The sequence below is a fragment of the Poromitra crassiceps genome (genome assembly GCF_964638095.1).
Source record: "Poromitra crassiceps genome assembly, chromosome: 15".
Taxonomy (NCBI): domain Eukaryota; kingdom Metazoa; phylum Chordata; class Actinopteri; order Beryciformes; family Melamphaidae; genus Poromitra; species Poromitra crassiceps.
This window is the reverse complement of record NC_139634.1, coordinates 37,786,177-37,809,901: the sequence shown is the minus strand read 5'-3', so window position 1 is coordinate 37,809,901 and position 23,725 is coordinate 37,786,177. Positions and strand designations below refer to the sequence as shown.

Genomic DNA, 23,725 nt, shown 5'->3' with positions numbered 1-23,725 from the left:
GATGGCACTCGGCTTATGGTGCTCAAAGTGCCCAATTTTTGTGTGTGGAAAAACTCAACAGCAGTGTCTCTTTCCAGAAATCATGACCCGGTTACTCAAGATAATCCACAGACCTTGTTGTGAGCAGTTTAATGTAGGAACTACTTTCGACCAAACAACACTCACTAGCTGCTAGCTAGTTCCTACATGAAACTAGCAACAGCTAGCTAGCGGGTGTAGTTCGTTCATTCAGCGTTGATGCTCCACCACAGCAAGCAGCACACACCACCTCCACCACTGCAAGAGAAAACCTGACATCATAATGATGTTACAATTACCTTTTACTTCCTTCTAAACCTGCAACTGTGGGACCATAACACAGACAGAAAGTTTAACCAAAACAAAAATGTTCCCAAAGCTGAGCCAGCCCCCCGTGACATCAAATCACAGACGAAACATCGAATCACAGAGGAAGAAAAGATAAGGCACAACTAGCCAATGGAAGAGTCGGAGGTGTGACATTCCAACAACCCGGAGCTGGTCATGCTCTCTTAGATAAGTGCTCGGCCGGCCTTCACCTGATTTGACTGAGTGCTGTGAATACCTCTGGGCTTAAAGAGCTTCTCACATCAGCTTCAGCAGCACGGACACCTGGGTGATAAGCTGTTGATGGCAGATGCAGGTTTAGACACGATTAGTCTGGACTTCAGAGGAGCCAGGTGCATGATGGGATGGTTGCCCTGTCAGCTGGGAAGAACTGTGCATGGGAAGTGAATGGGAGATATTAGGTGCTTTCGGGACCAAACAGTTCTGACCTGGGACTCCCTGAGACAAACTGCCCTGAGAACGACATACCTTCAATGTTTTTTTTTTTGCATTTGCACCACCAATAGGAACACAAAAGTGACGTAAGCCGGCTGCAGGCTATTAGCTTCACAGAGCAGCAAGTTTAGACTTCATGAGGGATTGATACTACTCTGGCTAACAATTAACTAGCTAACGTTAGCTTGCAAAAATAAAGACAAGTTAACATTAGTGATGATACCGCATCAGGGCATTTCTAGAAGTTCGACCAATCGATCACTCAAGGTTCGTCCTGTGCGGGGAAGAGTACTTACTATGAAGTAGGAGCAAAAAAAGTCCCTCAAATGCCGTTCTAAGAACTATGATTGTTCCCAGTTCCTGTGAAATGGCAATTGCCATTTCACAATCTGAAGGACTGCTGACTCCTTCAGCAAAACACTAATGAAGGTTTCCAACTTCCATGATTGGAAGTTGGAAACCCTCCATTACTGTTTAGCTTGCACCTGTGTTTACCCTGCCTTCTTGACACAAAATGCCCCCCATGAAAACTAAGGGTCTGTGGCTTTTATTATCATTGCTTTCAATGGGTAGTTTTAGTGTCCCATGATCGTCTAAACATGGTTTCAGAGGCAAATCCTGGGTGAAACACTAAATACCATGCCATACCTTTGCACTGAAATTTTTCAAATATTCACGCATAAAATATTGGTTATTGGCAGCTTAAAGTTTATTCTTAAAACCTGTAACTGAGACGAGAGAAGTCTTGGACAGAGACTAGAGGGAGTGTCTTCAGGGATTTTTTTAGGCGAGAAGAGTTGAACCAGTTGAGTTGGTCAAATGGGTCCAAACCATGCCACAGAGTCTGACAGACAGTGGACCTAACCATGATGCCACAGAGCCTGACAGACAGTGGACCTATTTGCTGACTGACAGAAGACGTGGCAGACAGCTGTGCTGGGGCAGTTCAAATGGTACATCCTGATGGGAATGCTGTACAGTACATCCAATAATCCTGCCCAGCCCATGATTGCACAAATACTAGGAGGGCTGAGACCCTGGCCTGGATGGGAACCTGGATCGCTAAAATAATTAGTTTGAGGAATATTGTGTTGTGTTGAGTCAGCACTTAGCTTGAAGTAGTGGAGCTCTCTCTCTCTCTCTCTCTCTCTCTCTCTCTCTCTCTCTCTCTCTCTCTCTCCCTCTCTCTCTCTCTCTCTCTCTCTCTTTTTCCATTGGATCACTCTATTTGCTCAAGATGGCAGGGGCTAGTAGGTGGAAGGCCTTTTTAACATTCCCCGTGTTAACGCTCTGCAGCCAAACTGCTGCCCAAAGTCCCAGCATGACTCCACTCCACTGTGGGGGAAAGCCTGCCAATGAAATGACACCTCGGTCTGCTGAAGCTTGGAAGTTTACCTAACTGACGGTGAAACTCAACAACATGTCCAAATAATCCAACCCAACATTCACCCCCGCTCTGCTGTGGACTGTTCCATTTGCTTATAATAGGAGGGGGGGAGGGGGGGGGGGGGGTGCAGAGGACGGCTTGTGTTTCTATAGTGACCTTATAGGCAACCGGCACTGGCTTAGCAACTTCACACATGAAACATGAGTTGGGAGGGAGGGGCTTGTTGTTGACGGCTGTGTGTGTGTGCGCAGTGCACACGTGAGAAGGAGAGCTATAGCCAACACAGAGAGTGTGTGAGTCCATATGGTGCTTTTGTTAGAGGAGTAGTAAGTACTGTCTGTTGTTGTGTTGGCTGGTGATAAGATTAGAGCATACATGATGATTGTAGAAGTTTTCCTGTTTGTCCCAGTGAAGGTGACAACTCTCCCTTGTTGTAGGGCTGGGCAATATGGACAAAATCAAATATCACAATATTTTTGACCAAATACCTTGATAATGATGACATTGTGACAATATTGTAGGGATGACTTGACTATTGGTGCTTCCACAACATATTTATGATTGATAATTTATAATTATCAGTCATAAATATGACTGCCCAATATAATATATATATATATATATATATATATTGGGCAGTCATATTTATGACTGATAATTATAAATTATATATATATATACCGTATATGTAAGGGATAATGGATAGTGAGCCGGTGATTACTGGCGAAATAATGACCGACAGGTGATATTGAGCCCGACGCGCAGCGGAGGGCTTAATCATTCACCTGAAGGTCATTATTTCCAGTAATCACCGGCTCACTATCCATTATCCCGCTTAGAACACGGCCTACAACTAAATCATTCAATAATCTGACAAAAATAATTATTCAAATAGATTTTTTAATAGCGTTTTCAACGACAAAGCGGTTTCATTCAATTGGCACACAAGACACCACAGCTGCAACTGGTTGGCCTAATTAGTAGTGTTTGCTGACAAAAGGCTCTTATCAACTGATTAATCCAGGTGTGGCAGAGCAGCGGTCGGTTGTCGAGAAATAATGACCGGTGAATCTTGTTGCTTGACCAATCAGAATCGAGTATTCAAGAGAGCCGTGTTCTAAATATATATAATTAGCAGTCATGTGGATATAATGACTCGCTGCCGTAAAGGCAAATAATAGAACAGCTAGAACAGTCTGGCAAGTTCAGAAAATGACATCGCGTAATGCAGCCTTTAAAACCAGGAAAAGACAACACTTATGTTCTATCGTAATATTACCATATCCGAAATCTAAGACCATATCTAGTCTCAGATCACTATTCATAGCTTTCAAGGGGCGTTACGTGCTGCCGGGAACGCCCACCTGGCCGTCAAAAAAAAACTTGTTCATTCCACTGCCGCCGAGTCACTAGTTTCTCACGCTGTGTTTGTTCAGCCAAAATGCCGGATACCTGTTGTGCTATCGGTTGCACTAACCGACGAGGAGACACGCCTGGCTTGTGCTTTTACAGAATGCCGTCGGAGAAAGAAAACTCAGACAGGAGGAGGTTGTGGATTTGTGCGATTAGACGTGGTTCAGTCGCTGGGGAGGGCAAATGGCTACCATCAAAGTACACACGTCTTTGCGGCCAACATTTCATCAAAGGTAAGCTCAAGTAACGTTAACGGGGTATTTTAATCATTATTGTAACGTTACTTGAGCTTACCTTTGAGGAAATGTTGGCCGCAAAGACGTGTGTACAAACGGCTGAACAAACACAGCGTGAGAAACTCGTCGACGCGGCTGGCAGCGAATGAACAAGTTTGTTTTTTGACCGCCAGGTGGGCGTTCCCGGCAGCACGTAACGCCCCTTGAAAGCTATGAATAGCGATATAATGTTGATATATTGCCCAGCCCTACCTTGTTGTGGATTTGTTGAGCTTGTCACTCTGGTTTAAATCAGGGGTTTTTCAAAGTCTGAAACTGTGGGCCTCCCCTCAAATAAAGCTTGGAAAAAGGTGCTCAAGTTTACTTGCTTAGTTTCACTCAATTCCTGGATGCTTTTGTTATTGATCCCATAACCATCTCATTGAGCTGAATGGTAATGCTAGGTGTGATGTCAAACAAAACGGAAATATTAAAATAATATGATATAAAATGAATCACATTTTATGAGAATTTTTAAGTAACAGTTGCTTGTAATTAATTTAGACAGCACAAATGTGTGTCACGATATTAAAATATCGTCCTATCATCACAATCTCATTCCACTATAAGACAATACAGGCTAGCAACCTGTGTTCAGTTAGCATTGTAGCTACCTACTGTACTAGCTAACAATGCTAACCGAACATGCTGAATGCTGATTTTCACATATAGATCTAATCAGAGCGAACCATAGATGACACAAACACATATTAACGTTAACATTACATAATTAAGATACACAATTTTGTGTTAAAACGTCAACAAACGTCTTTATAATAATTCTGTGCTTACCATTAACGGTAAAAGTCACCATTTTGATGTGGCTATGACGTCAACTCGGACAAAGCGGAGCTGTGAATGATACCCGAATTTCCGATCTGTAATCCCGACCTGGGCTTCACTTTTTACAGGTCAGAACGGAACCCATTTTCTCCGGCGTTCCGAGTTGTCTTGAACGTGGTATTACTCTTGTATCTCTATCCTTAGTCCTTAGACAACCAGTTTTGAGTTTTAGACAGTTGTCATTTTGGCCCGGTTCTCACTTCCTCAAGCGGCTGGTTTAGGGCAAGAACCTGAACTTAGGGTTAAGATAAAGCATGTAGTGGTGAGGGTCATGGTTAGGAAATTAATGTAGTCCATGGAACGTCTTTTGCAAGTAAGAGTAAGACAAACGTGTGTGATGTTCTCCCCGGCGGCAGCATCTGGATGTTATAGACAGGACTGTGGCTTGGGGAAACCAGCCAGCTTCCTCTTGTAGGCCAATTTGTCCCATGCCTTAACGCTGTAGCACCCGAGGCGGAATGACGCAGCAAGTTAAGATTTCACTGCCGGCAGACACAGGTTTAGACACTGCCGGCTGACACAGGTTTAGACACTGCCGGCTGACACAGGTTTAGACACTGCCGGCAGACACAGGTTTAGACACTGCCGGCAGACACAGGTTTAGACACTGCCGGCTGACACAGGTTTAGACACTGCCGGCTGACACAGGTTTAGACACTGCCGGCTGACACAGGTTTAGACACTGCCGGCTGACACAGGTTTAGACACTGCCGGCAGAAACGGGTTTAGACTACAGTGGTTTAGCAGTGCAGGCTTAAAACATGCAAAACGTGCTGCAGTTGTCTCTGTTTATTGTTTGTCTTCAGAGTTAGATTTTCAGATGAAATGGCACATGAACGCAACACTGTTCGCAGCCGACTTGGAAGTCCCGGATGTCGGACTTGCCCACCAGAACTTGAACACACAGATTCCCTCCCCTCCCCTCCCTCCCTCCCTCCCTCCCTCCCTCCCTCTCTCCCTCCCTCACCAACTACCATTAGTGCCCTTGAGCAAGACTCCCAGCACCAAACTGGAGCAGTTGAGCTTCTCAGTAGCTAAACCGGTCAGTTCCAGTGCGTGCAACTGTAATGTGAAGCCCAATGTGGAGATGGTTCCTGGATAAAAAGATAAAAAACCCTCCAGTTGCTCAAAGAGGAACCACCCAGAAGATGAACCTGGGTGAGGTTAAGCAGGAGATTTATGTCCCAGAGAAGGAGGGAATGCAGAAAAACAAGACGGACACGACACGCTGTTGGCACGTTTTCACCCTGAACGAGACCGACATGATCTGGGAAATTACCAACAGTAGCCAAATGTTGTCGCTCTTTGCTGTGGCCAGTCTTTCGTTCTTTATTTGGCAAATTTGAAACCAGTGGTTTGCAGATATTTTGCCAAGGTTAGTACTTTTGCTTCCATCACGCTGTTAATTTAGCAAAAAAAAAAATCAATTTAGGACTCAATTTAACAGTCTAATGATGAACATCACCTTTCAATTTAGAGCAGAACAGGCAGAAAAACGAACAAAAACTTGAAAACTGCCTGCTCCTGTGTTTTTTCTTCTTAATTTTGTCAGTACTAGAATGAAATAAAATTATTTCAAATATTATTTTAAATATCAATAGCATTTTAATTGTAATGTAATTCCTTTTGTGACTAAATTAACACTTTCGAGAATGGTGCTTGTTGCTCTCTTAATCTAAGCAAGGTTCAGAAGGGGATCAAATGAATATTGTAAGTTAGTTTACTCTGCAGTTACAGTAGTTCATTCTGGATTGAACCACTGTGGCAGACAGATAAGAAACTTACTTCCTTCCTGACGTGGCCAAGAGAGGAGGAGAGTGTTCAAAATGACACCACAGAGGAAGAGAAATGACTACCATCTGCTGCTTGCCTCACTTCCTGTTTCCGAAAGAGGTGGCAACCCGTTATTACACAGACACACACACACGCACGCACACACACACACACACACACACACACACACACACACACACACACACACACACACACACACACACACACAGAGACACTGACACACAGTTTCCTGGGGAGATAGCAGGCGGTGCAAGTTCCCCCCCAGGGTAAAACTTGTATTAAAAGCCTGTAAACAGCTGCAGGTTTCTCCCTTTTTCTTCTCTCTCTTCTGCCTCCTCCCTTCTTTTGCTCTGTCTCTCCCTCTCTTTATATATATATATATATATATATATATATATATATATATATATATATATATATATATATATATATATATATATATATATATATATATATATATATTGTTTTGTTTCAGATTAAATGGGGTGTTATGTTGTGGGGGATCTTAAAAATGTCTTAAAGAATCCTCTCTCTGTCTCCCCCATCTCTCTCTCGCTCTCTCTATCTCCCGCCCATCTCTCTATCTCCCACCCATCTCTCTATCTCTCTCTCTCTCTCTCTCTCTCTCTGTAGGTTGCCATATAACCAGTATTTTGGCGGCGTTTCCTCCTTGAGTAAGCAACAGTTCCAGAAGATCAACGGCTTCCCCAACAACTACTGGGGCTGGGGAGGCGAGGACGATGACATCTACAACAGGTGGAGAGCTGCACTTTACTTTACAATTTACTTTTGCCATTATCCAGCTACCACCATACTCACTAACACTTATTGTGTTGTGAACTCCAACAAAGATGCCTGCTCAGGATAACAGTTTTTTGGTTATATAACACATGCACACACACACACACACACACACACACACACACACACACACACACACACACACACACACACACACACACACACACACCACAATCGCCAATGCTTTGCACACACTTGCGATTTCATGCACCTTGGACCATTCTACAGTTAAATAAGAAAAGAAACCCCTCCAATGCAGACGTTCTCAAACGTCTCCACGTCAAGGACCCCTAAACTGTCACAACACAGACCCCATCAGACCCCCATTAGATACCATTTACTCCCACGCTCCCCAATTTTATCAGATCTTTTTGCGTTTAGATGTTTAATTACAGAACGTGTATGAAAGCCATCACCAAAATAGTCATACATTCTACTATGGACGGAATTACAGTATAGTGAAAATAAACGATTCCCCTTTTTGCTGGGGATCCCCTGGAACTCCCCTAAGGACCCCTGTGGGACCCCACTTTGAGAACCACTGCTCCGATGCACAGGCGAGCGAGCGTACACACGCACACACACACGCACGCGCACACGCACACACCTTGTACACTTCCAAAGGTGGCAGAAATGATTTCCTCCATGTCGGATCCGGTTTTAGAACTAGTTGGTAATGTGAACTGGTTTGTAATTGGATCTCATTATGTCACTAACAGGAGATCCATGGCATTCAGTATGGCTGCCACAGCAAGCAATAGCTATGTGCTAGCTGTTGGAAACTCAGTCAACAATGGCTGCACTCTTAAACGGGAAAACAATCACAATTGCAATGCCGATTATTACTGCAGTTTCTAAATTGGTCAAAGCTGTAGTTTTGGGATTTTACTCGTTGTAAATTGTGCCTGATAGGCATGTCAGCCAAGAAATAAACCTGTTTCTCAGGACAAAGTACACACCTCAACAAACTCACCTGGGGGAAAGGTGTATCTCTGTATCACAGTGCATATCAAATGTCCAATATTCAGTGACAGAATGGCAAGAGTGTTTCTGTCAGTGTCATCCAACCTTACGGCGAAGCTGCCGGAGGGGGGAGACACACCCATCGTGCTTGCTCATTTGTACGTGACGCTGAGGGGAAGAATCCAACTCTTCAGTCTGCCTCGGCCACAGTGAAACTCTCCCACATACAGGCAGCTACAGGCCGGGACCGTCTTACGGGAGGGAGAGAGGGATCATGTTCTGTTCAGGGCTTTTGTCTACAGGCCACAACACATCTTAGCCATTTATTTAGCTGACATGATGTAAAGCTGCGTCCGATGAGGTCAGCGACGGCTTCAGTTACGAGGTCACGGCACGATGACGGCGTATGAAAAAACACATATTTCTGACCCTGGAGTGATCATTGGATGATGGGGAGGAGCTAGCACTATAGAGACAGGACACTCTATCAATGCTGAATGGGAAAATCCATAACGCTAAATATGGCGGCTCCTACAATGTAAGACAGTCACAGCACATACCAGTGGCCAATTAATTGACACCTAGTCATACCAATCGTACTTGGTTTACCCAATGGCAGAACTTTTTTTTTTTTTTTTTTTTTTTTTTTTTTTTATCTAACACCTGATGTAAGTTGGGGGCAACATCAACCATTTGCCAGCAACTGATTTCAAATAATAACATGGAATTCTCAGATAACCATCAGTAGTCCCTATTACTGTGGACTGCATGATGACATCACCGCTGACAGGTGATACAGTGACAGATGCATGATGGGAGCCGTGAACCAGATTGATCTCACTGTTTGAGACTCAACTGTTTTTCTTCTGTATGTCAGAACTTTAGACACTGTCTAGACTAACTGTCCAGGAGCCCAAGATGGAGCCCAGTGAACCCATTTTCCTTCAAGAGCGTGATGCAGGTTCTTATTTGTTTTTAGGAGTTCCGCAGGGTGGAAATGTTCCGAAAAAGGTGCCATTCCAAGGTGACATCACTTGTTGCTGCCGGTCGTTCTGCTGGGGCTGACGTCACAGGAGGCAGTTCCATTTCAGGAACAGTGGCCAGCTGCTTTTCAAAAACCAGTCTAGATGCTGCTATTTGTGATGGAAAAAGAAACAACCCTTCCCAAAACCCCATTGCTATAGACCCCTCCCACATATTAATACAATGTGGTTTTCCAACCGATATATTCAAGTTTATTCATATAGGAACAAAACCTGCACCATGCTCCAGGGACTTTAGTGCTAGAGGAAGGAAATGAGAGCTGAGGAGAGAGATCCTTCAAAATAAGCGTGTATTAGGGTAAGGAGAGGAGGAAGATCTAAACGAGGGAGATGTTTTTCTCTCTCTCTCCCCCCCCCCCCCCGTCTCTCTGTGCTCCTTTTCTCTCTCGCCCTCCCTCCCTCTGACCTCAGCTGTGTTATCTCCAGGCCTGTCAATGTGTTTACGTGTCCCACCATGGTGAACTCCAGCTGTGTGAGACGCAGCACGCTTCTTGTCTCTCTTCTCTAATGGAGTCCTGAGTTTACGCGTCAAAGAGTAAACCTCACTTTCTCCCAGTATAATGGCTCTCTACAAAGCGCCATGAAAGCCTGATGCACTTTCACAGCACAAACACCAGTCTTCATTCTGCATATCTTCTATAAATGGTATTATTTCTCTGTCACTTTTGCTCGTCTTGAACACTCGGATAGTAAATCAACTCTGACACACTGCTCTTGCAAAGCAAACAGAGTCAGAGATTTATGTCACGTTTTCGGTCTCCCTGGACCTCCGCGTCAGACTCTGCTGCCTAAGGGCTAAATGTCCACCAGACGGTCTCTCAGACGGTTTGTGATGGACTCTGGACCGTGTGAGTCACGGCGAGCGAGGTGTGCTGGATGTGTCATGTGATATGTGCAGGTGTTGACAGACGATCTCCGCTCGTGTCGGCTGAATTATTGATATGGCCCCTACACCTCCACAGACACCCTCTCTGGCTGTTAGCAGCATCCACTTGGCTCTATGTGCCCTTCGTCTCGACTTGGAAGGCCGTGCAGGCGTTTGCAGACATACATTGGCATTAATCTACTGCTACTGTCTGGCACTGTAACATCGGACAGAGATTATCCATGTTTGAAACGCTAAACCACACAGAAATATATACGGCAACCTCCCTCGAAACCTGACACAGTGATGTATAGACGGTACAGAGCTTTGAGTTTTCCTTTCTTAGTTCTTTGTCCCTCCGTCTTGCCTCGAAGGCTCTGTTGGGGGTTTCATGCTGACATCCAATCTGCTCATATCTGACACAACAATGGACATCGTCAGCACCGTTTCTTTATTCTCAAAACACTTTGTGTGACTTCATCTGATTCAAAACATGGAATTCATGGCATGTTTGAAGCATATTACGTATTTGTCCTTTGCATCTCAGCGGTGCAGAGTAGTCACCTTTAGGTCAGTCACCTTTTATGATCCTGAAATAGGGCACTTAACTCAATGGTTTGCGAGTAGTTTCTGAGTCTGCCCTGCTATCTGTATCTGTCGTCTTTTCACTCTCCCTGCCTGATCCTATTGTTCTTCTCAGTGACACCTCTGTGCTTTCAGACAGACGTCACTGACACCTGATCTGTGATGCTGTATCACTGGACCTTGTTTAACAGCATTTTTCTCTTTAATGCTTCAAGGTGCCCAGGTATGTTTTAATGTTTAAGGAAGCTTATTGTTCCTTCTTCACTTCTTCAACCTTGAAGGCTCAATGTGGGGTTTAACCAGTGTTGGGCAAGTTACTTTCAAAATGTAATATACTACATATTACTAGTTACTTTCATTTGAAAGTAATAAGTTACTTTGCAATATTACTGTATGTGTAGAGTAACTCGTTACTTTTTACACTGCTTTTTGCATTACTTTCACTGTAATAACAGCAGTAGCAGAATGACATCGCCGCCCTGGAACCATCCCGAAAGATAATTTCAACCGTCTTGAAGTCAGTGTAAACAATCCAAAATTCTAAATGTTATCCTTTTCCTTTGTTATTGTCATCTATAGTGGTTATTTGCATAAAAGCACACATTAGGAAATTATTTAAATATGTGCTTTGATTTAAAAATAATAATAACTCAATTTGTAACTTGAGTTACTTGACAAAGTAACTGGTATATTACTAGGGTTAGGGTTTTACTATTACTGAAATCCTAGAAGTAATAAGTTATATTACCGAGTTACTACATGTAATATGTTACTTTTGTAACGAGTTACCCCCAACACTGGGTTTAACTAACCCTTATCCACAGATAGTGATGTAATCAACAACATCAGTGTTTCCATGGGTGTTTCCATGAGTGGTGAAAGATGTGTTTTCACTGTATGTGGACAGCTGAACAACAGTGGTGAAAGATGTGGCTAAAACCACAAAGCAGAAACATGGATGCCTGGGAAAATGTTTTTGAGTCCTCTTTACCATCTGCTTTACTGTTATTTCTTGTTTGAATGCAGATTATTAGTAGCCTGATAAACCATCCCATCGTGTGAACTCGCACTCTGTTTCGTTCTGCCGGCCAATCAGGGATGCCGCTGGCCAAACCGTAATGGCTGCTCCCATGGCTCTGTGTCTCGCGAAGCAACAAACGTCAAACGTTTGTCGAGTTACACAGCCGTAAGTGCAGGTATTGCAGAAATAGACCCAATAACAACAATTCAAAAAACTAGTACAGGAGTATGCAGCAGCGAAGTTTCTCGGCGGACAAGACGTTTTCGCCGTTCTTCCGAGTGGATGTGGATTTGACTGGATCCAACGCTGATTGGCGGAAGGAGTTGTCTGTCAAGGCAAGTACACCCGCCCACTGAAATGACTGTGGACGGCTCGGAGTCCAGACTGATACGTAGAGTGAAACAGAAACAGAAATTTTAAGCAGGCTAGATTATTGGCAGTCTTCTCTTCTCGGCCATCGCTTCTTCCTTCTTGGCTCAGTGGAGGCTGTGAGAGACACTTTATCCTTACTGATAGTAACACTTTGTGCAGTGAGCCTCTTTTATGAGAGTTGTCCTTGTGTTTGGAGCTCTACACAGGACTGAAATAATGTCGGGGACTAAAACGCTCTCAAGACATTCTTCTGTGGCCACTACTCGACCTGCTAAAAAAAACACGGAACACGCGCGGTAAATATTTTAGAAATTGTCCGCACTATCAAATGTTTTAGATCGCATGTTACCAACACTGGTGTCCATTGACATGTTTTGTAATGTGTCATGTGATGAATGAGGCCCGGAGGCCTTGGCCTGGTGCAGCCTGGGAAACGCTGTCAGGGCCTGATAAAGCAGGACTGCCTGGACAGAGTCCGGCCTTTCAAAGACCAACAAGCCACCCTTGGGTGAGGCAAGCAATGATAGTTTAAATGACTTTGCGGTGCATGTAATGTTCCAAACCTGCAGAATTGATATCTCTTGGGGTTTGAAAGCAGTTCACTGATTCTGAATCCGAACCTGACGCTGCCAGATGGTTTGTTAAACAAAACCACCTGGGACTGGGTCTTTGGAAACGGTTTCAAAAAGGGCAGGCACGTTCAAAAAAATACCCCTGCAGGTGATTGGATGAAGCGCCTGTCTATCACTGTCTAACACAGGGTCGCTTCTCACTGTTGTCACGCCTACTGTAAATCCCACACGTATAGCTGCCTCTGGACACTGGTTGGTCCAGGTCCACTGCTTGGAACGGAGTTAAACCAATAGCGTTGGAGTTGATTATCTGAATCCACTATCAAATCTGCTTATCCAAACAATGAATTTGTTGTAAAGGGAAAAGGACAATTTCATAAAACGCAACACTCATGACATTTGATTTGATGCTGGGTTGGTAGGAGCCTTTCCTTCACACTTGTGTCCCCTCTTGTAGTTGAGAGAACCGTGGCACAAAAAGTTTGCTAAGCATGCCCACACTTGTGTCGAGCCGCCATTCGACAGACACACTTGGGGGCGGCTTTAGCTCAGGAGGTAGAGCGGGTCGGCCAATGACGCAAGGGTTGGCGGTTCGATCCCCGCTCCCTCCCAGCTGCTGTAGTTGTGTCCTTGGGCAAGACACTTAACCCTCCTTGCTCCCGATGGTGTGTAGGCACCCTGCGTGGTAGCCTGCCGCCATTGGTGTATGAATGGGTGAATGTAGACTATCTACTGATTGTAAAGCGCTTTGGATAAAAGCGCTATATAAATGCAGACCATTTACCATTTACACTGGGAAGTGGAGACGGGGCGAGCAAGCAAGAGCATGGCCTTATCAGGGGACGCCGGGAGATTTGATAAGAGGAACCGGGTAACGGAACCAAACTCTTAATCTCTTTCTGGCTCTGGTCCACAGTGGGAAAGGAGTAGCAGCCAGCAGTCACCATAGTAAATACGTCTCTTTGTCTGGTGCGTCTGCTCTCCAGATAGCCAACCATCATCATTCAGAGTCCTGTTCTTCTCTACACATCCAGTTAGCTCAGCGGTGGGCAATTTATTTTCCTGAGGGCCATACTGACTTACATCAAGTAAGCGAAGGGCCACACATTGGAGATTATACCTGCCAACACTCCTGATTTTCATGGTAGTCTTCCTATTTTTAACCCTCTCTCCCGTTGTGATTGGTCATTTCTTGTTAATCTCCTGATATAATAGTGATACAAATCCAATGGCTGTAGCAGATGAGATTTATTAACATAATTCTGCCTTTTATTGAGTTTCTGGGGGTCCTTTTGTTTTTCTTTGAGTCCGGCCCTGGGGCCGCATTTTGCCCCAGAACCCAGGGCCGCAAGAAATGACTGTAGAACAGTCATTTCTTACACATGAGATTACTTTTAGCCTTTTAGTCATAAAGATTATTGAAAGATGGCCTATTCCATATTCCAGACTGAAATTATATAACATAATTGGCCAGTATTTGCCAGAATGACATGAACATTTGGACACTTATTCAGCGGGTATCTTGCATGTTGCGTTCAGGTGCACTGTAAAAAAATAAATAAATAATAATAATAATAAATTTGCAATTCCATCGCGGGCCACACAGGGGGCGCCCGTGCCGTATTTTGCCCATAGAGACACTGCGTAACGCGTCATCATTCAGAAGCCACGCCCAAGACGGGGGGGAAACAGAAACCCCCCCTCCAATCCTGGCGTTCTCCTATGTCATGTGCATTTTTGCGTGTTGCACAAAAAGATCATATATACGGAAGATGAACACTTACTTCCTTGACAGCTAGATCCACATTTTTCTTCTCGCCAATTCTCAATGGCTTCCATGTTTCGCTCAGGAGTACAAAAAAACTTTAACTGGCGATTTTTTACATTTGTTGTCTGCGCAGCCCACCACACAACAGCTTTTAGCTATGTTTAATTCAAGGAAAATGACGCTGGTGTGTGGAAATGAACGGAGCTTTTCCCCCGTGATGGGCGTGGCCTATTTCATGCAGTGTCTCTATGTGTGAGTTAGCTGGTAGGATGCAGCAGGGCTGTGTCCAGGAGACAGAAGGTGATTTTCCTGCTCTGCCCGCTCAGACTGAATTCAACTTTATAATTCATCAGGACTTGTGGAGCGTTCAGAGTTCTCTTCTCTGCAGCCGGCTGCAGATCTCACAGTGACTGGATGAGTTTGACAGTGAAGCCCAGCGGTCATCAGTCTGATATCTGCTTGTTCACTCAGTGACGTGTCATTGCTGGCTGCCATCAGAGCCATGAACCTTGAAAGAGCTGCAGAGTTACGTCACCTGAACCGTTTCCTCCTCCACTTCCTCTTTGTCTCCTTTCTCTCCCCTCTCCCTCTCTCTCTCTCTCTCTCTCTCTCTCTCTCTCTCTCCATTCTTTCCATCCGGCCATCATGGCAGCACTGCCTGTGAGTAGAGATGAAACAATATGAAAATTTCATATCACGATTATATTGGCCAAAATTATCACGCTTATCAGTATTATCACGGTATTGTTAAAATGAGCTGATAAATGTTTAAAAAAGTACTAATACACTCACAGAAATCATTTCACCAAGTTTTATATTGAAAAGTCAGACCCGAAAAAGGATTGGTACACGCACTGAAATAATTTCCCCAAGGCTGCGCGGAGACGGTTGCCAACTTTGGTTGACGATGGACAGGATTTACCATGTTTTTCAAAGCGTATGGAATTTTTTTATCACGGTTATCATTCAAACCGGTTATCGTTGCATCCCTATCTGTGAGTAGCGTGATCTCAGTGTCTCTTCATTCTCTCTCTGCTCTTAGTTGCATATATGGGAAACTGTTATCAGTTCAGCTCTGTTTCACAAAAAGCACACACACCCTTCACTCTCTCTCTACCCCCCCCCCCCCCCCCACCCGCACACACACACACACACACACACACACACACACACACACACACACACACACACTCATAAATAACCTCTTCCTGCCCCTCCTTTTCTTGCGGTCTGTCTCACTCACACACTCACTCACTCACTCTCTCTCTCTCTCTCTCTCTGTCTCTATCATACACATGTACACTCACAAATAACAAATAATCTCTCCCTAACAAATAATCTCTCCCTCCTTGTCTGTTGAGTGTCTCTCTCTCTCTCTCTCTCTCTCTCTCTCTCTCTCTCTCTTGGAAACAGTTAAATGGTGGTTGAGCTTCTTACCCACGTAAAAAAAAAAAAAATTTGTCACGAGATTCAAAACAGGACGTTGGGCCGCCCGAGGCCAGTAGACCGATGACAGTGGAACTTACAGCAGGGAAGCATTTCGTCTTTCTCTCTCATTACGAGGCTTTAAAGGAACACTCCGCCGATTTTCAATGCTGATTTTTTTTGCACATAATCTCGCACATATCCGCAAACATTAAACAGTTTTGCAGGCAATCATTTAGTTTGACAGTTATTGAGAGTGAGTGAAGATTTGAGTGAAGTTGTGGACCAGTGATGTCATTCATGCGCACATTTTTTTTGTCCGTTTCTGTTTTTAATGAATGCACCTTTTTAATACACAGGACAATATGTTACTATCCCTTGTGCCAAAATCCGAGGTAAACACATTTAGAAGCCCAATCCAGATTAAAAACAAGCTAACAAACAAGCTAACAGGAAGCTAACAAACAATATACAAATCACCAGTTACCTACCATAGCCAACAGCAGTAGTATGAAGCATGTCATTGGGGTTTTCAAGTGGGCACCTTCCTTCACCGATGTTTCGTTAAGTTAGGCCCACAACACCTCAAGAAGGCTTAATGGTGAAATCCAGTGTCCTGGAAACACTCCCCCCCCCCCCCCCCCCTCCATGCTACCACCGCACAACTCCCATTTTACCTCACCATCTAATGCCTGTTTTTAAAAATGTGCAAATAAAATAAACATAAACATGACAATCTCAGACACTTTGAAAACCCCTGATTTAGTGCTTCTCATTTGTCACAAATTGAGCCTAAACTAAAGCCCCCCCCCCCCCCCCCCCCCCCCCACACACATGTGAGCATGTGCTCACATGAGCAAGGGCTTTGACAAAGCAGATTCTGCCAATATATAAAAAATTAGCCTGGCCTTTTGTCCGTGTGATATGTGTATTGTTGTTGTTGTTGCTAATGCTGATGCTAATGTTTGCAGGGTGGCTTCCAAAGGCATGTCCATCTCACGGCCCGACGGCACCGTGGGCAAATGCAGGATGATCCGACACGACCGAGACAAGCAGAACGAGCCGAACCCACAGAGGTAAAACATGTGACCATCCCTCCTAGTACAAGTTACCTCATGTTGGTAATGGTTTTTGCTTTGTCTCACTCTCTTGGTTATGAAACTGTAGTTTGTACACACTGCCAACGGGATGTTTTCAGTTGTCAACTTAAGTCCGCCCCCCCAGGGCAAACAACTTCAGAGCGAGTACAATCGACTCGGAATATGTGTTGCCTTTTGCATTTCTGTATAGAAGAAGAACTGACTATTAAGTCAAACGCAAAACAGACTATCGCTGAAAATAAAAAACAACAGATAAGACTGGGTTTGGGTGGGTGCCCAAATCCGGTACATACCGACCGAATGTTTCTGGCACCGATTATGACGGAAAAGGCCCTGGAAAACTTTGTCTCCACCATTTCCTTTGTTTCCTCCAATTTTCTCTCTTAGCATTTTTCCCCCTTTTTAGTCTCATTAGAGTAATTCACCGGGAATAAGTGGCTCATCCGAGGAAACAATGTTTATTGCTCCTTTTTTGGGATGCAAGTGTAATTAAGTTCAGTTCCTCTAAATGTTTGAGCCCGCTGTCCAGCATTCGGCTCAGTTTGCATTGACTTATTTGGAATTCACTGAGGTCAGCTGACCATGTTGTAACCCCAGCACACCAAAGCAAACAGTCAATAGTCCTTAAAGGTCTATAGGTGGCAGTTGACAAAGGCGTGATAAGATTCCTTCCCAGATAACCTCTCCCGTCACAGTACGTCAGTCTCTCCACGCAGGAGTCATCGTCTTGACGTCACCTGCCGTCATCAGTGGCTGATAAGAGCTTTTCTTTTTTATTTCATTTCTTCCTAACTTCCTCTAAAATAAGGCGGGGGTGGATATTTTATGTCCCATGTGGCTAGCTGCTCAGGCTGTCACCCCCCGAAACACACCAACTACTATATTTTGAATACTGTTTAAACGAGAATAGGACTATTTAATGCAGGACTTTTAAATTACATAATGGTTTTATTAGGATAAAAAAAAAAGTTGGTAAGAGCATCACGAGTTTCATTTCTATAATCAGTTTCAACTTCATCAATGAATTCAGAAAACAGAATTTAAATACAGTCGTCTGCTGGAACAAATCAATTCAAATCAGTCAATTTAAATCTAAGTCATTTACACAAACACAAGTCAGTCAACACTTTACAAACCTTTTCAAGAGTCACTTTATATTATTGTACCACAGGTATAATAGACCCATGCTGCAGTCATAAAAAACAACAACAACATTAAAATACCAACCACACACACACACACACACACACACACACACACACACACACACACACACACACACACACACACAAAAGAAGAAGTGAATCCTCAAGACGTCTTTCTCAACCAATTTCACTTCCTCAGTCATTACGAAGCTTACATCAATCCCCATTTAATCCTGTCACTCACTCACATTATCACACAAAGCTCCACTGATAAGCCTTTCTACACCACAAGGTGATTTAATCAGTGTTACTTATCTTACTACTATAATAAGGTGGCCTGGTTCCGCTCCCTGATGACTAGTGCTGCACGATTAATCTAATCGCAATCGCGATGTCAGCACGTGCGATTACATAACTGCGAAAGTGTGCGATAATTATTTTTTCTTTTTGAGTGAGTGTGTGTGTGTGTGAGCCTCCTCTAAACTAACATTACACGCGACGCAGCAAACACACGTTTCTCTGCCATCACACTGGGCATCAACACTAGCGGGAGACTTCTCCCATGCACTCCCGCAAATAAGTAATGTTATGCGCAGCAAGGTTACATAACATCTTACCGAGAGGGAGAGAGAGAACATCCATGATCGCTAACAGCGAGCTATGCTAATAACTAGCTAGCCATTCAGAAACGCATGTAAACAGCCGTGTGATTAGTGAGAACGTCAGTAAAATAAGGAGAGAGCTGCAGGTGCTTATGCAGAACTAGTGCACAGTGGGGATGACCCGCTGTGATGAAGAATATAGCGAGATTAACAAGGTTGATAGCAGCAAAACACTGTCGCAGCTGCCAACAGCAGCACCTCCAGGATTCTAACTAGCCTGTCACATGATGCCTTCATGGTCCCCCGATAAAGTCTGCAGATGCACGTTACCTCACCTCTCTCTCAAGAAGCATCACGTGCGTGTGGCGTTTAAGGCCATCTGTCGCTACAAAAGGAATAAACTGGGTGTATCATTGTATTACTGGACAGACATGTAACTAACTTTGCAGTCTGAGCCATCTTCTATGTGCTGTAACACAGTGCAGTTTCTATTTTTCTGGTGTTTCTTTTTTACATGTTTGGGACAGGCAAATGTCTCAAAATGTTTTATTTCTTTGTAAAGGTAATTTTATTTCAATTTATTTATTTATTTCGTTTTAATATATTTTAAATTGTAACATATTTCATGTATTTTAGTCTGTGATACGTGAAACCGTGGTATTTTTGTCCAAGGTTATCATACCGTCAAAAACTCATGCCGGCACATCCCTAGATACCATTTTTTTATTATATCGGAATCACAATCGCAATATTGTCCAGCATAATCGCTAATCGCACCTTTCCCCCAAATCATGCAGCACTACTGATGACATCACAATTGCTCAAGTGACATCACTGATGACACCATAATTGCTCGAGTGACATCACTGGTGACTAGGGGTGGGACCATCGTCATCGATTATCATATCGTTTATCGATCAAAAGTGAAAATATCGGACGTCCGGGTAGTGTAGTGGTAGATTCCCTGCCTACCAACACGAGGGTCTCAGGTTCGCACCCCGTGTTACCTCTGGCTTAGTCGGACATCCATACAGGCACAATTGGCTGTGTCTGCAGTCATCAAGGGCTCTTTAAGAGAACTGATCAAAATTATTTGCACTTAAAACATAAGAAATTTGGCACTTCATTTAAATCTCTGGAAGAGCTCAGAAATTAAATTGTCAAATCATATTTTATTTGCTTTTTGTGAGTTGATATAAATGCAACTGATTGTTTAAATGGGCGTATGATATTGTCTCATATCGACCGCAGGTGCCTGAATCGAAACAGTATCGTGGCAGACTTTGTGATATCAGCAAATATCGTATAGTTGTCCAAATAATCAATATAATATTGTATTGTTATGAAACGTGTGATTCACACCCCAAAAAAGTGCGCCCATGGCGCATCCCCTCCAGAGTCCACCCTAGAAATCCGCGGATTTCTAGTCTTCCCTGCAAACCTTGACATTTCACACTGACATTGCAAGTCAGTGCTCATTAACTTGTGATGTCAGTCCATGGTGGAATTTCCAGGTTTCTTATAATTAGTCTGTCTGTAAACATCCAACTTGATAATATTGAGACAGGCTGTTTACCATTTGTCTGCGTTCGCAAAGAACTTCGCCATTGTGGTTTAAGATGGACGCTTGCTGTCAGAAGTAAACACAGAAATAATACTTTGCCATGAATAGAGTATTTGAAGTTGAAATTCAGTGTTATGTAACATTTTCTCAAAGCAATTTGCCCGCTTAAGTCAAAACTATTCAAACTGGATGTTTTGTTTTGTTTTTATTTGTGTCCACAGGTTCAACCGCATCGCACACACCAGAGAGACCATGCATACTGACGGCATCAACTCCTTGTCATACAAAGTAGTGAAATTGGAGAAAGAACCGCTATACACCAAAATCACAGTGGATGTGGGGAAACCATGACCAACCAAATGACTTAAAAAAAACATAATATGTACAAATGCAGACTGGAAAAGAAGCAATTGAATACTGTGGATGCAGTAAAAATCCAAAATGTGCCTTGACACTTGAAATGTAAATGTTGTGGTCTCGTTTTGACCGGAGCTACTGGACTGATAAAATCAGCCAAGACATTCTTGCTGTTTTCTTATTTTTGTTTTTCCCTCGACCTTTGCACAACCGAGGATGGACTGAACGGGGATTTGGAATGGGTTTTTTTGGGGGGGGGTTTTCTCCGCGTCGGACAGGGAGCCGCGGCGGATTGAACGGTTGACGCTGGCTGTGTCGGTCATCCCTCCGGTCTCTCGCTCAGACGGCTGCTGCTTCCAGAAATCCTGCATGAGCCATTTAGTCTGAATGGATGTTGTGAATTATCAAATCAATGTGTCACATACAGGGACAATCACAGAGCAACATCCGTTCTTCGGTGTAGCTTTCGTTATATTGCAATCAAATTGTTTTGGGGTTTATGGGCGGGGTGTAGCATATAGTGAAATATATATTGAGGGAGGTGTATGTGTGTATATACTGTATATATATATATATAAATATATATATATATATATATATATATATATATATATATATATATATATATATATATATATATATATATATGTACCGTATATGTGGGAGGTCTTGTCAGCAGGCCTGTGTCAAATTGTAACTCGCAAATACTTCCTGGCATTTGTTTTACCCTCCTTGGAGTACCAGATGGGTGGGGTTTGATACATCAGGGCATTTTCGATGGCGTCATGAGTTGTCACTTCTCAGGCACAAAAGTAGATTAAATTTACTTTCAAATAGTGTGATTGTCTGAACTATCTAATGTATGTAAACCCCACCCATCTGGCACCTAATTGGGCTAAAATGAACAGTAAGAAGTATTTGTAAGTGCTGGTCGGCCCTGGTCCGGTTGTCAAGCTTTTTATTTTTCCTCGAGTGAATCCAAAATGGCCTCTGTCTGCCTCTGAAATGACAACAAATCCCAAAGTCCTTCGCTTTACGTAAAAGTGGGCTTCTTTTTTCTGAATATCTTGAAGAACTATCAAAGACTTGACCCCGATCTCTCAGAATCAACCTAAAAGCGAACTGTCCAACATCCCAAGAAAGGTTGTTTCCCCAAGTGTCCTTATGAGTGCCTGAACTTCTATCATGCTTGAGTCAATCACTCAAACCTTCTCTAGCCTTTAGATTTGGTAGAGGTACAATTTAAATGAAAACATTTCAATTAAAAATATGAAGTATAATTAATTTGCCTTACTTGTTTGAGTCTCTGGAAAATTAATTTGAGGGCACAATGTAATTTCAGTAATTTCATGAAATGTTGAGTTTTTTTATGCCCGACAAGGGACAGTCACAGATGTCAATGCAACTATACAGCCCATTAGCCTAGATTCAGTATGGGACCGTGAACTGAAGTTGGACTTTTTATCGTATTTGTTTCATTATGGTGTAAGATGGAAGCCAATAGCTCTCTGTTGTTTTGGCTCATGTACAATTCAATAAATAATATATGTGATTTTCCATTGATGCTTACAGGGAAATGTCTGCCTACCTGCCAGGTTAGTGGCTCCTGGATTATTTGAGAGACGGACGCAGTGTTTCCTCACCTGCCATATGATTTGTTTCACAGAACCATCTGGGAACTCGATCTTGGGGCGGGGGGCGTGTTGAGAAGGGCCGGGTACTTAAAAAAAAAACATGGCAGCTGATTGGATGAACCATCCGTCTATCGTGAGCTAACTTCAACCACTTAGGACCACCTTCTGCTGCCCTGAACGCTGATTGGTCCGAACTCTGAGCCCAAACCAATAGATTGGATCGTGGCAACATGGATTTGTCTCGTGGTCGCGATCGTTATCTCGCCCTCGCGCGATCCAGCTGCCTCACAAGGTTGTTCCCCAACAAAGTCCTCAACTTCTCCTGTTCTTGTTTGTTTCAGCGACTTTTTCCACACTTGATACAATAGAGTGTAAAAAAAAAGATGGAGTCGTGAGTGTGACATCACCCATTGTCTCCTGAAGGGCTTGGGATTCTGGTTGCAGAGCACAACCTACTACATGATGAGCAATGATCGGCGTCGATCATTGGACCTATCATGTGGTCCCATTGACTTCATGGTGTTGGGCAGTTTTAGGGTCTTTCTGGAGAAGGCGAGCGGCCTCTAGCTGACAGAGGAACTGCTGCTGCCCAGAGTTCCGTATTCAGGGATGCAAACTAGTCACTTTTAGGTGACAGTCACCTTTTTGATCCCAAAATAGGGCACTTAAGTTACTGATTTCTGAGTGGTTTTGTGTATCTGTCAACTTTTTCACTCTGCATGAGTTTGCATCCCTGCTTATTGTCTCCAAAATTCACCTGTAGTTTGGGCTATTTCACATAACGCTGATTGACTAAGCTGTAGAACCAGATCTACCTGAACAACGCGAGCATGAGCAAAGTGTCTCCCTCATGGAGGAATGCCTACGAGTCATCCCTGTGCCTCAGGCGCTTAGTCAGCTAGAGATACAAACTGGAGACATTTTGGATGTAAGCTCAGGCTCGGCTGCTCCATAGGTGATCAATTGAGCGCAACACATCCATTATCAGTGCCATCTAGTGCCCCGGTAGGGACCAGACAAGCTGCAGGCTGCCACCTGACAACCGTTCCCACGAGCCATGTCATGAAATGAAAACATTTTTTGAAATTTGAGAACAATAAAATAAGTCCTTTTTAAAAGATTTTGAAAATGAATGGATGGCCTTGAAAGTTAGATCTCTGGACGTCTCTGTCATTACGGAAAAATTCTGTGTTGGATATTTGTGTTGATATAGACGCAGATTAAAAATGAATGATTTCGCTAGAGTTTTTTTGACTTGACAAAGCCAGGAGTAAAAACTGAGGCCTCTGTGGTGTGTGTGTGTGTGTGTGTGTGTGTGTGTGTGTGTGTGTGTGTGTGTGTGTGTGTGTGTGTGTGTGTGTGTGTGTGTGTGTGTGTGTGTGTGTGTGTACATAA

The 23,725-nt window shown here is 43.5% G+C and overlaps 1 protein-coding gene across 1 annotated transcript in view; it reads left to right on the top strand.

Annotated features, from left to right (window-relative positions):
• Positions 1 to 21,242, top strand: part of b4galt1l (DP-Gal:betaGlcNAc beta 1,4- galactosyltransferase, polypeptide 1, like) — a 41,348-nt gene extending 20,106 nt beyond the window's left edge. The window contains exons 4-6 of the mRNA XM_083652292.1: positions 7,147 to 7,269; positions 16,900 to 17,004; positions 20,561 to 21,242. Of these exons, the coding sequence (XP_083508418.1) occupies positions 7,147 to 7,269; positions 16,900 to 17,004; positions 20,561 to 20,690 (358 nt within the window). The 3' untranslated portion in view covers positions 20,691 to 21,242. The remainder of the gene's footprint in view (positions 1 to 7,146; positions 7,270 to 16,899; positions 17,005 to 20,560) is intronic.
• The last annotated feature ends 2,483 nt before the right edge of the window (positions 21,243 to 23,725 follow it).